Source organism: Felis catus, chromosome B2 (genome assembly GCF_018350175.1).
Source record: "Felis catus isolate Fca126 chromosome B2, F.catus_Fca126_mat1.0, whole genome shotgun sequence".
Lineage (NCBI taxonomy): Eukaryota > Metazoa > Chordata > Mammalia > Carnivora > Felidae > Felis > Felis catus.
This window is the reverse complement of record NC_058372.1, coordinates 486,044-500,772: the sequence shown is the minus strand read 5'-3', so window position 1 is coordinate 500,772 and position 14,729 is coordinate 486,044. Positions and strand designations below refer to the sequence as shown.

The 14,729-nt window shown below is 38.7% G+C and overlaps 1 protein-coding gene across 1 annotated transcript; it reads left to right on the top strand.

Annotated features, from left to right (window-relative positions):
* Positions 1–12,809: 12,809 nt before the first annotated feature.
* LOC123385264 (olfactory receptor 12D2-like) lies at positions 12,810–13,873 on the top strand. Its single transcript, XM_045057020.1, has one exon. It carries the CDS (start codon positions 12,826–12,828, stop codon positions 13,777–13,779), a length of 954 nt encoding a protein of 317 aa, XP_044912955.1. The 5' UTR covers positions 12,810–12,825; the 3' UTR covers positions 13,780–13,873.
* Positions 13,874–14,729: the final 856 nt, after the last annotated feature.

The following is a 14,729-nucleotide window of genomic DNA, read 5'->3' as shown; positions in this document are numbered from 1 at the left end:
ATCCCCAAACACAGAAGCTGAAGACACCTATACCAGGAAGTTGCATTCTTCTGAGGCTCAGGAATTGGGAAGAACAGAGCAGGGCAGGGCTGGTTCTCCTCGATCATGCTTGTGCCGTGGCTGAGCTGACGTGAGCATCCTCGCATGGAAGAGCTGAGAGCTGGCAAAGTCTCTGTCTGGGTCTCCCTTGGTCCGCTCTCTCCATGTGGCTGTTCTGTGTTTTTGCAGCATGGAGGCCTCAGGCTTGACACTCTACGTGGGGGCCAACAGACCACAGCAAAAGCTGCCAGTCATCTCTCCAACAAACCCAAGAACCAGTATTGACATCACCTGTACTATTCTCTCTTGAACAAAATGGTCACAGGCCTAACAAACTTTATAGAGAAGAAATCCCTACCTTTCATGGGAAAGAACATCAAAAAAATTTTGTGGACATCTTTAATCCACTCTATTCCAACTCTAATAATTAACATTGTCCCCACATACAAATCACACTTACTCTCCCTCCAAATAATACTAAAATCTCATCCCGTTGCAGTATTAGTCAGAGTCTATGTCTTTTCACCTACATTGGGTCAAGGTACAGATGAGGCTTGTTGGGTCCAGTTTCTCAAGCTTGGTTCCTTTTTATCTCAAGAACTTCAAACTGATGCGTCCAGTTATCTGCCCTAGGTAGACACAGACATACATTTGGGTATGTTATGGAATGTTTTTCAGTCGTGAGAAAAAAAGGAAATCTCACCATTTGTGAGAATAAAGATGGACCTTGAAGCTCCTTGCTAAATGAAATAAGTCAGGCAGAGAAAGACAAATACCATGTATTTCACGTATACGTGGAATCTAAAAATGGAAAACAAAGAACTGAAACACAAACTGAAAGAGACTCATAGCCACGGAGAACAAACTGGTGGTTGCCAGAGGGCAGGAAGGTGTGTGGATGGGTGCAATAGAAGAAGGGGATTAAGGATACAAACTTCCAGTATAAAACAAATAAATCACAGAGGTTAAAAGTACAGCAGAGGGAATATAGTCAATCATATTTAATAATGTTGTATAGTGACTATACTAACTGTGGTAAACATTCCAAAATGTATATAAATGTTGAATCACAGTGTGACTCCACAGCATGAAATGAATGAGGTATGTGGAAGTGAATTGTGAGGGAGAAAAACAGCAGTGCCTTGGAAGGGAGGGAACCCATTCCATGGAGAGACAAAAGGGAGAGAAAGAGAGAGGGGTTGAGAAAGTGCAGCAGTGAGTTCACACTAGAGCAAAGCCTCTCCAGAGCACACACTGGGGAGCGACAAATACTGAGTGTCCCAGTTCTTTTTTGCAAACAGCTGTGGAGCTCAAATTCTGAGGTTTTTAAAGTGGGTGACTTTCTCAGGAGCTGAGCTGTGGTACGTGCTCCTGGGGAGAGGGGAGCTGGCCCCGGAGTGCACAGTGTGGTGTAGGGATCACCAAAGAGCACTGGGAGAGAACAGTCCCCCTCCTGGAGTTTCTGAGAAGAGGGTATGTTGCCTCCCCATGGACAAAAGACCCTGGAAGTGCTACTAAAATGTCTTTCATCAGCAGGGGACAGAGGCACATGCAGAGGGAACATAAACTTTTCTGTGTTTAGTGGTACTACACCACAGATCCCCTGCACTGTGCAGGCGTGGAACAGTTTTCCAGGGACAAAGGACTTCGTGCAGTGAGGAGAATCTCTATTCCAGTGGAGAGAAACAGGTCTGTGCAGTGCAGGGTCCTTTAAAACTTGAAATAATGAATCCCAGCTCCACGCCAAAAAAACAACATAGGGGAATTGTGGTGCAGGGTGAACTGAAGGCTCTCGCTATTCTGTGAAGGCTTTCCGAAGGCTCTCCGGTCTAATACCGGAGATTGGTGTGGCACCATTTTCCCCACAAAACCAAAAGGGTGGAACTTCAGAGTGCAGCACAGTAACCCCATGGAGGTAGGACCCACCTACCCAACACCACCCGTCTCCTTTCCAGGTGCCTGCTAACTGCTTATTTACTGTGGCAGGACTGAGTCTGAGCCAACACTGCCAGCCTCTATCCAGAACGGCATGGGCAGGACTTCACATGCACCAAGTGGACTACAAATAGTGAGTCAAAATGACACTTGCAGTTATGGTGGAGATATGACTATCCTTAGCTTTTTTTCTTTCTTATTTTTTACTTTTGTAATCATGCTCATAATTTCTTGTTTGTTTGTTTTTTATTTGCTTTTCTATATTTTGTACAATGAGCCTTATTCTTTTCTATTTCTTTCTTTTTTCTTGACTTCTTTTGTTTTTTACTTTTGTTTTCTTTGGAATCAGCCTTATAATTTTCTGATTATTGGTTCGTTGTTTTCTTTAGGTTTTTCAGTGTGTGTGTGTGTGTGTGTGTGTGTGTGTGTGTGTGTGTGTGTTCCCTTTCTTGTTTTCTTTTTTTAGGGGATGAAGGTTTCTTTATTTTTCCCTTTGTCCAGACTTATTATGAAAACCAAAGCAAAGCACATCTAGTTAAAGTTCCAAACACTCCCCACTGCAAGCAAGGAAGATCTCTGCACAAGGCTGACCAATGGGAAGGAGCAGCCAAAACACAACAGCAGAGAGCACACAGCATACACCAAGAACACTTCCTAAAGGACAGGTCCTGGACAGTGTATGATCCTTTTTAATATAATAGTACACTAGGGGAGAAAACATAACAAGCTTTTAAAACATGCAAGACAAAAACATGGCCAAAATGACAAGACAGAAGTATTCATCCCAAAACACAGGTCAAAAATAAATCACAGCAAGGGACTTGCTCAAAAGAGATATAAATAATATATCTGAACAGAAATTTAGAAGAACAGTCATAAGACCACTAACTCAGCTTTTAAAAAGCATAGAAAACACCAGAGAATCCTTTGCTGCAGATCAAAGACCTAGGAATAATCAGGATGAATTTTTAAAATGCTATAACAGTATAGAGGTCCCTCAAAAAACTACAACTAGCGCTTCATAGTTTCACTTCTAGAGGAAACTGGATTTAATTTCAATTGTATTTCATTCTATTTGCAAGTCCATCTATTCATTTTTTTCCTTTTTCTTCATGAATACAGAAAAAGAAAAAAATTATTTTCCGTTTTAACAAAAAAGATTTTTGTTTTTTTCTCCTATATTTTTCACTTTTTTGTAAACTTTTAAAATTTTATTTTACTTCCATCATTTCATTTTATTCTTTCTTGTATACACTTTTTTTTTAATTTTCAAACACTTTCCTTATTTTTTTCTATCCTTTTTTTCTCTATTTGTCAAGCTTCTTTCAACAACATGAACAAAACATATCTAAGATCTAGAATCCTTTATTTGTTTTTTGTGTTGTTATTAATTTTTATTTTCATTTTTTTTACTTTTAAATTCCTTTTCTTCCTTGAAAATGGTAAAATGAAGGAATTCACCCCAAAAGAAAGAAAAGGAAGCAATGACAGAAAGGGACTTAGTCAACAAAGATACAAGCCAGATGTCTGAACCAGAACTTAGAATCCAATCGTAAGAATACTAGCTGGGGTTGAAAATACAAAAGAATCCCTTTCTGCAGAAATAAAAGAAATAAAACATAGTCAGAATGAAATAAAAAATGTTGTAATTGAGCTGCAATCTCAAATGTATGCCACAGCAGAAAGGATGACTGAGGCAGAGGAGTGAATCAAGTGACAGAGAAGACAAACTTATGGAGAAAAATGAAGCAGAAAAAAAGAGGGACATTAAGGCAAAAGAGCACAATATAAAATTAGAGAACTCAGTGACTCATTAAAAAAGGAATAACATCCAAATCATAGGGGTCCCAGGAGATGAAGAGAGAGAAAAGGGCATAGAACGTTTATGTCAACAAAACAGAGTAGAAAACTCTCCTAACCTGGGGAAAGACACGGACATCAAAATCCAGGAAGCACAGAGAACTCCCATTAGATTCAACAAAAAACAACCATCAACAAAGCATATTATACTGAAATTCACAAAATACTCAGCCTAGGAAAGAATTGTAAAAGCAGCAAGGGAAAAAAAAGTCCTTAAACTATAAGAGAAGACAGATCAGGTTTGCAGCAGACCTATTCCCATGAACTTGGCAAGCCAAAAAGGAGTGGCAGGATATATCCACTGTGCTAAATCAGAAAACTATGCAGCCAAGAATTCTTTATCCAGCAAGGTTATCATTCAAAATAGAAGGAGAGGTAAAAAGTTTCCCAAACAAATAAAAATTACATGAGTTTGTGACCACTAAACCAGCCCTGCAAGAAATTTTAAGGGGGGGCTTTATGAGGCGACAAAAGATGAAAAAATAAAAATAAAAAAGATCAAAAGCAACAAAGACTGTAAAGGACCAGAGAACACCGCCAGAAGTTCCAATCTACAGGCAACATAATGGCAATAAATTCACACCTTTCAGGACTCACTCTAAATATCAATGGACTAAACGCTCCAATCAAAAGACACCGGATAACAGAATGGATAAGAAAACAAGACCCATCTATATGCTGTTTACAACAGACCCACTTTAGATCTAAAGGCACCTACGGATTGAAAGTAAGGGATGGAGAACCATCTATCATGCTAATCGTCTCCAAAAGAAAGCCAGAGTAGCCATACTTCTCTCAGAAAATCTAGATTTTAAAATAAACACTGTAACAAGAGATGAGGAAGGGCATTATATCATAATTAAAGGGTCTATCCAATAAGAAGATCTAACAATTGTAAAAATTTATGCTCCAAAAATGGCAGTGGCCAAATATATAAATCGATTAATCACAAACATAAAGAAACTCATCAATAGTAATACCATAATAGGAGGGTATTTCAACAACCCACTTACAACAATGGGCAGATCATCTAAACAGAAAATCAACAAGGAAATAATAGCTTTGAATGACACACTGGACCACATGGACTTCACAGATATATTCAGAACATTTCATCCTAAAGCAGAATACATATTCTTCTCCAGTGCACATGGAACATTCTCCAAAATAGGTCACATACTGGGACACAAAACAGTCCTCAAGAAGTACCAAAGATCGAGATCATACTGTGCATATTTTCAGACCAAAACGCTATGAAACTCGAAATCAAACATAAGAAAAAATTTGGAAAGAAAACAAATACTTGGAGACTAAATAACATCCTACTAAGGAATGAATGACTAACCAGGAAGTTAAAGAGGAAATTAAAAAGTACGTGGAAGCCAAAGGAAATGATAACACCACAGCCTAAAATCTCTGGGATGCAGCAAAGATGGTCATAAGAGGGAAGTATATACCAATCGAGGCCATCCTAAAGAAGAAAGAAAGGTCACAGATATACAACCTAACCATACACCTCAAACACCTGGGAAAAAAACAGCAGATAAAACCCCCAACCAGCAGAAGACATGAAATAATAAGATTAAAGCAGAAATCAATACTATTAAAAAAAAAAACAGCAGAAGGGATCAATCAAACCAGGAGCTGGTTCTTTCAAAGAATTAACAAAAATTGATAAACCCCTAGCCAGTTTGATCAAAAAGAAAAGGGAAGGACCCAAATAAATAAAATCAAGAAGGAAAGAAGAGAGATTACAACCAACACTGCAGAAACACAAACAATAATAGGAGAATATTATGAGAAATTATACACCAAAAAAATTAGCAATCTGGAAAAAATAGACAAATTCCTAGAAACATAAACTGCCAAAACTGAAACAAAAATAGAAAAGTGGAACAGACCCATACCAGTAAAGGAATCGAATCAGTAATCAAAAATCTCCCAACAAGCAAGAGTCAAGGGCCAGATAGCTTTCCAGGGCAATTCTACCAAACATTTAAAGAGTTAACACACCTATTCTTTTGGGGCTGTTTCAATAAATAGACATGGAAGGAAACTCATTCTACGAGGCCAGCATTACCTTGATTCCAAAGCCGGACAGAGACCCCACTAAAACGGAGAACTACAGACCAATTTCCCTGATGAACATGGAGGCAAGAATCCTTAACAAGTTACTAGCCAATCGGATCCAACAATACATTAAAAGAATTATTCACAATGACCAAGTGGGATTTATGCCTGGGATGCAGGGCTGGTTCAATATCCGCAAAACAATCAACATGATACATCACATTAATAAAAGAAAGGACAAGAACCACATGATCCTCTCAATAGATGCAGAGAAAGCATTGGACAAAATACAGCATCTTTTCTTGATAAAAACCCTCAAGAAAGTACGGTTAGAAGGATCATACCTCAAGATCATAAAGCCATATATGAAAGACCCACCACTAATATCTTCATCAAAAACTGAGAGCTTTCCCTGTAAGGTCAGGAACACGACAGGGATGCCCTCTCTCACCACTGTTATTCAGCATAGTATTGGAAATCCTAGCCTCAGCAGTCAGACAACACAAAGGAATAAAAGGCATCCAAATAGGCAAGGAGGAATTCAGACTTGCACTCTTCGCAGACGACATGATACTCTATGGAAAACCCAAAAGATCCCACTTAAAAAAAAACTGCTAGAGTGGATCCATGAATTTAGCAAAGTCATAGGATATAAAATCAATGCACAGAAATCAGTTGCATTCTTACACACCATAATGAAGCAACAGAAAGAGAAATCAAGGAATTGACCCCATTGACAATTGAACCAAAAACCATAAAATACCTAGGAATAAATCTAACCAAAGAGGTGAAAAATCTATAAACTGAAACCTATAGAAAGCTTTGAAATAAATTGAAAACACCAAAAAATGGAAAAATATTCCATGCTCCTGGATTGTAGAACAAATTTTGTTAAAATGTCAATGCTACCGAAAATAATCTATGTACTCAATGCAATACCTATCAAAATAACACCAGTATTCTTCACAGAGCTAGAAAAAACAATCCTAAAATTTGTATCAAACTAGAAAAGACCCTGAATAGCCAAAGCAATCTTGAAAAAGAAAACGAAAGCAGGAGGCATCACAATCCTGGACGTCAAGATGTATTAGAAAGCTGCAATCAAGACAGTATGGTATTGGCAAAAAAACAGACACTCAGATCAATGGAGCAGAATAGAGAACCCAGAAATGGACCCACAAACATATGGCCAACTAATTTTGTCAAAGAAAGAAAGAATATCCAATGGAATAAAGACAGTCTCTTCAGCAAGTGGTGCTGGGAAAAATTGACAGTGACAAGCAGAAAAATGAACCTGGACCACTTTCGTACACCAGACACAAAAATAAATTCAAAATAGATGAAACGCCTAAACATAAGACAGGAAGACATCAAAATCCAAGAAAATAAAGCAGGCAAAAACCTCTTTGACCTTGGCTGCAGCAACTTCTTACTCAACACATCTCCAGAGGCAAGGGAAACAAAAGCAAAAATGAACTATTGGGACCTCATCAAATAAAAAGGTTCTGCACAGCAAGGGAAACAATCAGCAAAACCTAAAGGCAACCAACAGTATGGGAGAAGATATTTGCAAATGACATATCAGATAAAGGGTTAGTATCCAAAATATATAAAGAACTTATCAAACTCAACTCCCAAAAAACAAATAACCCAGTTAAGAAAATGGCAGAAGACATAAATAGACACTTCTTCAAAGAAGACATCCAGATGACTAACAGACCCATGAAAAAATATTCAACATCACTCATCATAAAGGGAAATACAAACTAAACCCACAATGAGATACCACCTCACACCAGTCAGAATGACTGAAATAACAACTCAGGCAACAACAGATGTTGGCAAGGATGTGGAGAAAGAGGATCCCTTTTGCACTGCTCATGAGAATGCAGACTGGTGCATCCGCTCTGGAAAACAGTATGGAGGTTCCTCAAAAAATTAAAAATAGAACTATCCAATGACCCAGCAATTGTATTACTAGGTATTTATCAAAGGGATATAGGTGTGCTGTTTCAAAGGAGCACATTCACTCCAAGGTTTTTGGCAGCGGTATAGACAATAGCCAATGTGTGGAAAGAGCACAAAGCCCATCAACAGATGAATGGATAAAGAAGATGTGGTATATATACACAATGGAGTATTACTAGGCAATGAAAAAGAATGAAATCTTGCTATTTGCAGCTATGTGGATGGAACTAGAGGGTATTATGCTAAATGAAATTAGTCACTCAGAGAAACACAAATATCATATGAATTCAGTCATATGAGGAATTTAAGATACAAAACAGAGGAACATAAGGGATGGGAAGCAAAAATAACATAAAAAGAGGGTGGGGGGCAAAACATAAGAGACTCTTACATATAGAGAACAAACAGAGGGTTGTTGGAGGAGTTGTGGGGGCAGAGGCAGGCTACATGGTTAAGGGGCATTAAGGAAGACATTTGTTGGGAGGAGCATTGGGTGTTATAAACAGAGGATGAATCACTGGAATCTACTCCTGAAATCATTGTCACACTATATGCTAACTACATTGGATGTAAATTTAATTAATTAATTAATTAATTAATTAAAATATATATAGGTGCAATTGTAATAATGGTACTGTCAAATTGCCTTCCATAAATATTGGAGGGCAATTCCTACCAGAAACATATGAATGCCTTTGTCATTGTCTTGCCAATATGTCAACCTTTGATATTTGTCAAGCTGATAGCTGAAAAATAGTATTTAATTTTATTTTTAATTTACATTTCCCTTAGTAGGAAGTTTTAAAATTTTTCATGTTTAAGACACATTTGTATTTTTATTTTTTGTGAATTGTTTACTCATAAATTACGTTGATTCTTAAAAAAACAAACAAAAAACTACAACTAGAACGACCCTATCACCCAGCAAATGCAACACTAGGTATTTATCCTAAGGATACAAAAATGCTACTTAAGTGGGGTAATTGCACCCCAATGTTTATAGCAGCACTACCAACAATAGCCAAATTATGGCAAGAACCCAAAAGTCCATCGAATGTCGAATGAATAAAGAAGATGTGGTATATATATGCAAGGGAATATTACTCGGCGATCCAAAAGAATGAAATCTTGCCATTTGCAACAAGGTGGATGGAATTAGAGGGTATTATACTAAGCAAACTAAGTCAGAGAAAGACGAACATCATATGATTTCACTCATAAGTGGGTTTTCAGGGTAAAATGGTGACCATATGGGAAGGAAAAAAAATAGAAAGGGAAACACACGACAAGAGACTCCTAATGATAGAGAACAAACTGAGGGTTACTGGAGGGGAGGTTTGTGGAGGTATGGGCTAATTGGGCAAGGGGCATTAAGAACGGCACTTGTTAGGCTGAGCACTGGGTGTTGTATACAGGTGATGAATCACTAAATTCTACTCCTGAAATCGTTATTACACTGTATGTTAACTAACTTCTATTTAAATAAATATAAAATAAAAATCAGACAGGGAGGCAAACCATAAAAGCCTCTTAACTACAGTAACAAACTGAGGAGGTGGGTAGGGGATGGGCTAAATGGGGGATGGGAATTAAGGAGGTTACTTTTGGGATGAGCACCGTGTATTATACGTAAGTGATGTATCACTGGGTTCTACTCATGAAACCAATACTACACTGTATGTTAACAAACTTGAATTTAAATGAATACATTAAAATATATTTTAAAAAATCCAAAGTTACTGAGAATTTCAAGATGATAAGAAAAAGCTTTAAATGTGTGGGGACTGCAGTCACATGCCCATGAAGCTGACCATATAATAAAAGAATATTGAGGACAATTTTGTTTTGACTTGAGGAGGAAAATGACTTATAAACAAGACCTCAGAGAGACAAAACATAAAGAGAAAATGTGCTAGGCATGACTTCATCAAAATATCAGATTTCTAGACATCTGTGGGAACTGTAGATAAAATTGAGGTGGGCAGTATTTTGAAAGAATAGACCACACTGCAGTCAGCTGCAGAACTGGACTCTTAGTTTGAACACCAGTCGCACAATTTATTACAAAGCAGGGACATTCAATGGCAGGGAAATAAGTTGACAGTACACTCTGAGCATTCTCTCCACACTCAAGTGTCAACAATGTGAGACAATGGAAGCATTCATGATATTCATAGTGGTGGTCATCCCACCACATATATGAAAGTCAAATCACACTGTACACTTGAAACATATACAACTATACTTGTCAATGATTCCTCAGTAACATTGGGAGGAAACAGCAAAATTACTTAAATCATTTGAGCTCCCCTTTTCTTATAACTAGGAATGATTTTAGTACTTCTCATGCTGGGTGATTGGAAGAAAAAAATGAGCTAATGCCTGTAAGAAACTCAGAAAAACGAGCACAAAGTAAGTGTTTTTTTCCATTCTATTTATAGCATATACTTGAACAAGGAATATTATTTTTTAAGTTTATTTGTTTATTTTGAAAGTGAGAGAAAGAACATGAGCATGGGGAGGGCAGAGACAGAGGAGAGAGAGAGAATTGAGAGTGGGCTTTGATCTGTTACTGTAGAGCTCAAAGCTGGGCTCCATCTCAAAAACTATGAGTTAGGGACCTCAGTCAAATTCAGGAGACGATTGCTTTCACAAATACACACAGGCATTCTTTGAACAAGGAATTTTTAACGTGTGAGACATACGATGAATTCCTTCAAAGAAACAATAATGGATCTCAACACAAAGACAGGCAAGGTACAGGGTGTTTATAACTATTATAAGAAAGTTTGCATGGATGTCAGATTGCATATATTCCTGGGATGAGGCTCACAGAATATTCTCACCTAAAGGTTGCAGCAACAAGAGAGGATACACAAGGAGAGACCAGCCTCATTCCTTAGAGAAGGATGTGAGCCTTGGGATGTCTATTTTAAACAAACAAATTTAACGTTATTACCAACAATGAAGACTCTAATTTGGAATAAATAAAAGCAATCCTACTTCTCCTTGTTCCTCTGTCTTGTTTTCCACAGGACCATAGTAACAATTACGTGGAATGTTAAAGATTATCATCATCTATACAGGTCAATGGAACTGGCCTCCATTCCTTACCAAACATTGCCAGTTTTTTTTCAATTTTTCACAGTAGTTTTTTTAATTTTTTTAATGTTTATTTATTTTTGAGACAGAGAGAGACAGAGCATGAACGGGAGAGGGTCAGAGAGAGGGAGACACAGAATCCCAAGCAGACTCCAGACTCCAAGCTGTCAGCACAGAGCCGGAGGCGGAGCTCGAACTCACGGACCGCGAGATCATGACCTGAGCTGAAGTCGGATGCTTAACCCACGGAACCACCCAGGCGCCCCTCTCACAAAGTTTTTCAGGGAAGTACCCATGATGACAAAGAAAGAAAAGGTAGTTGAACTAAGAAAACATAGGAGGCCCCTGACAATCGTGCTGTCCACGACTCTGCAAATAACGAAGAAACATAGAAAAGAAAAACTTGGAGCAGTGGGGGCAAAAAAAAAAAAAAAAAAAAGATGGAACTCAAGATAGCAACACCCAAGAGGAATTGTCTTGAATCGCAAGTATGGGTAAATATCCTGTTTATTCTCACAGCGATCCTGCTCACACCCAGGGGACACTCTCTCCGTGTTTTTATGTCTAACGTCTGTGGCTCCTGAGGCAGGAAGAATGTCAGAAGGAGACAAAGACATTTCTGAACATGATGAGCTCATGCTGCAATCCCAATATGAACAGTCACTTCAAATATCTTCCTGCCATTCTCAGCTGTTGGGAGTGTAAACCTGCAAAGCTGGGCAGGCTGTGAATCCGACAATTAGGTAAGAGAATGCCTTAGGACTCGGGCTGAGAGGACCCCATATTTTCGGCATCCTTGTTTATATGCAACTAAGCGCCCAGATCTAGAGCTGGTTTCCTATTTTATGATGGATTCCTGATTGCTTTGTGGATTGTGAAGGCTCTTTATACACTTCTTTGCCATATCTCATTCTCAACTCAGCAGGCCTGGTTCTCTAAATATTCTCCAGAGTAAATATGTAATCTCTCAGCATTAAAATTGCAGTGAAATAAATGACTAAGGACAAGTCTGATTAGAAATTGTCTTTAAATGTTAGAAAAAGGTTTCTTCCTCAAATGAATTTTTGATCCAATTTTGTTTGGTGAGTCAGAGAACCCAAAATGATATTTGCCATAACATTTGTATCTTACATAGGAAAGGTAGGATTAACAGGGTGCAAAACATACTGTCAAAGAAAGCTACTCTGACCTGTATGGAGCCAGCCTTTTACGGAGGTACAGCACAGATCGGGTATGTTCTCTAAATTCCTTCAACTCTATGGCCTAGAATCCTCCAAGCTATGGAGAAGTACTGCCTCATCAACCCACTCCTTTTTTCCTCTCACATCAAATCTTTCTATTCTCCTCTCAGGGATTTCCCAAGCTGAGAAAAAAAAATTCCCCTTTTTGTAGGAGGCACCCCATGTCTGCATCTCCATTCAGATTTCCTTCCATTGTTTTCATTCTCTCCTCGTCTATATTCCTTAGTTAAAACCCTTCAGGGGCTTTCTTACAAGGTCTGGAGGTAGCAGTCTGGACACCCATTAAAGTTTTCTCAGAAGGTAGATGTGCACAACGAGAGAAGATGGTAGGTTGGCTACGTGCTCTGAGTCTCTGGGAGAAAGAAACATATTAATGACAATCAAATAAGGGGAAAAAATGGTGGACCAATGACCCATAATCAACAGTTCACCATAATATCTAATAGTCTAATGAGGCAAATCCTATAAAAGGTCTGATGTGGGAACTGTGTAAAACAACAATGCTCTCCCTCAAAGTACCATTGTGTAGACAGGAAAATCCTCAACTACAAAGTCTCTGATTCTCAACAGAGGTATGCTCCATAGAGTAATTCATCCTTTCTCTTAAGTGATGCTGAATCAAACCTCAGTCACTGCATTTCTCCTCCTGGGAGTCACAGACATCCAAGCACTGCAGCCTTATCTCTTCGTGGTTTTCCTTGCAATTTACATGGTCAGTGTGGTTGGCAATGGAGCAGTCTTCCTGGTTGTCGTCTCTGATCCAAGACTCCATTTACCCATGTATTTCTTCCTGGGAAATCTGTCGTGTCTAGATATCTGCTACTCCACGGTGACACTGCCAAAGATGCTGGAGAACTTCTTCTCTACACACAAGGCAATTTCCTTCTTGGGATGCATAAGCCAGCTTCACTTCTTCCACTTCCTGGGCAGCACGGAGGCCATGCTGTTGGCCGTGATGGCCTTTGACCGCTTTGTGGCCATCTGCAGGCCACTGCATTACTCTGTCATCATGAATTACCAGCTCTGTACCCGGATGGCTGTCACAGTCTGGACCATTGGTTTTTTCCACGCCCTGTTGCACTCCATGATGACCTCCCGCTTGAACTTCTGTGGTTCTCATCAGATCCATCACTTCTTCTGTGATGTCAAGCCTTTGCTGGAGTTGGCCTGCGGGAACACGGAGCTCAACCAGTGGCTTCTCAACATGGTTACCGGGACCATTGCCATGGGCCCCTTCTTCCTAACACTTCTCTCCTACTTCACCATAATCATCTCTCTTTTCTCCAAGACCCACTCCTGTAGTGCACTCCGCAAAGCACTGTCCACGTGTGCCTCTCATTTCATGGTGGTCATTCTTTTCTATGCTCCTGTTATCTTCATTTACATCCGCCCAGTCTCAAGCAGCTCCATGGACCAGGACCAGGTCGCTGCCATCATGTACACTGTGGTCACTCCTATGCTGAACCCACTGATCTATACACTGAGGAACAAGGACGTGAAGGCTGCCTTGAGTAGTATCTTCACAAGGAGGGGTGACCTGAACACATCTAGAGCACACTTCTAAGACAGGAAGCAATAGGCAATGATAAATTGGTGTGTGAGGTTAGACTGCTTCTCAGATCATGTACACTATGTATAACAGGTTGAGCTGTCCAAAGAAAAAATAATGGGAAAATCTAGCCTGATTATGTTAAATAAAGCATGCTTAGGTAGTGTAATGGAAACATGAAACCATGGGACACCAGCCATAGAATCCTCATGTTCAATTTGTTTTCAGGATGTCACTTCTAAAACTGATTTATGTATTCTTATGAATTCCCTAATAAAATCAAGGATAGAAATACGTCTACATTACCCATATATTGGGTACATGACTACTACTTAGAGCTGTTTATCTGTTTAGTTCTTCTAAGTTAATGTATTTTAACGTGAGGAATAAAATTCTTATCCTGTTGTATTTTGAGGTATTGAATTTGAACCACAGTTAATAGGATGAGCAATGGTAATTTACAAAAGAATTAAGGGAATTTTTAGTCAGTATGTATCTCTCTAAGCAGGAGGCAAGTAAGTGGTTAAAACAAATTATTTAAGCACTGATAAACATGGATAAATTAGCCAATGGTTTTTCTAATGAGTTTTGGAACCTCTATCTCCAGAGATGTTTTTAAGTCAACTGGACAAATGATAAAGGAATGCTCTTAAATATTTCTGAGTGTGGGAACAGACTAGAAAAAAAAAAACTCAGAATCCCTCTCTAGCTAATTAGTATTTTATTTTTACCACAATCTTAGTCACAACAAAGGATGAGTTTCAAAATCCTACCTATTTTTCTATTTTCTTTTCCTGTTTCTATGATTTTTTCACGGATTATAAATAATGCCGTATGATGTAATACTGGGGAAATGTTCAGAATTCATCAAAATGTTGTGTTTTCCTTACTTGTCACCAAGCCAATACATAGCAAAAGACACTAAGTCATAATTGCTGAGGCATTTCTGGAGTTAATGTTGGGAG

Bases quoted from the DNA above. Each gene is read 5' to 3' on its own strand.
- LOC123385264 (XM_045057020.1), top strand. From the start codon at position 12,826: ATGCTGAATCAAACCTCAGTCACTGCATTTCTCCTCCTGGGAGTCACA.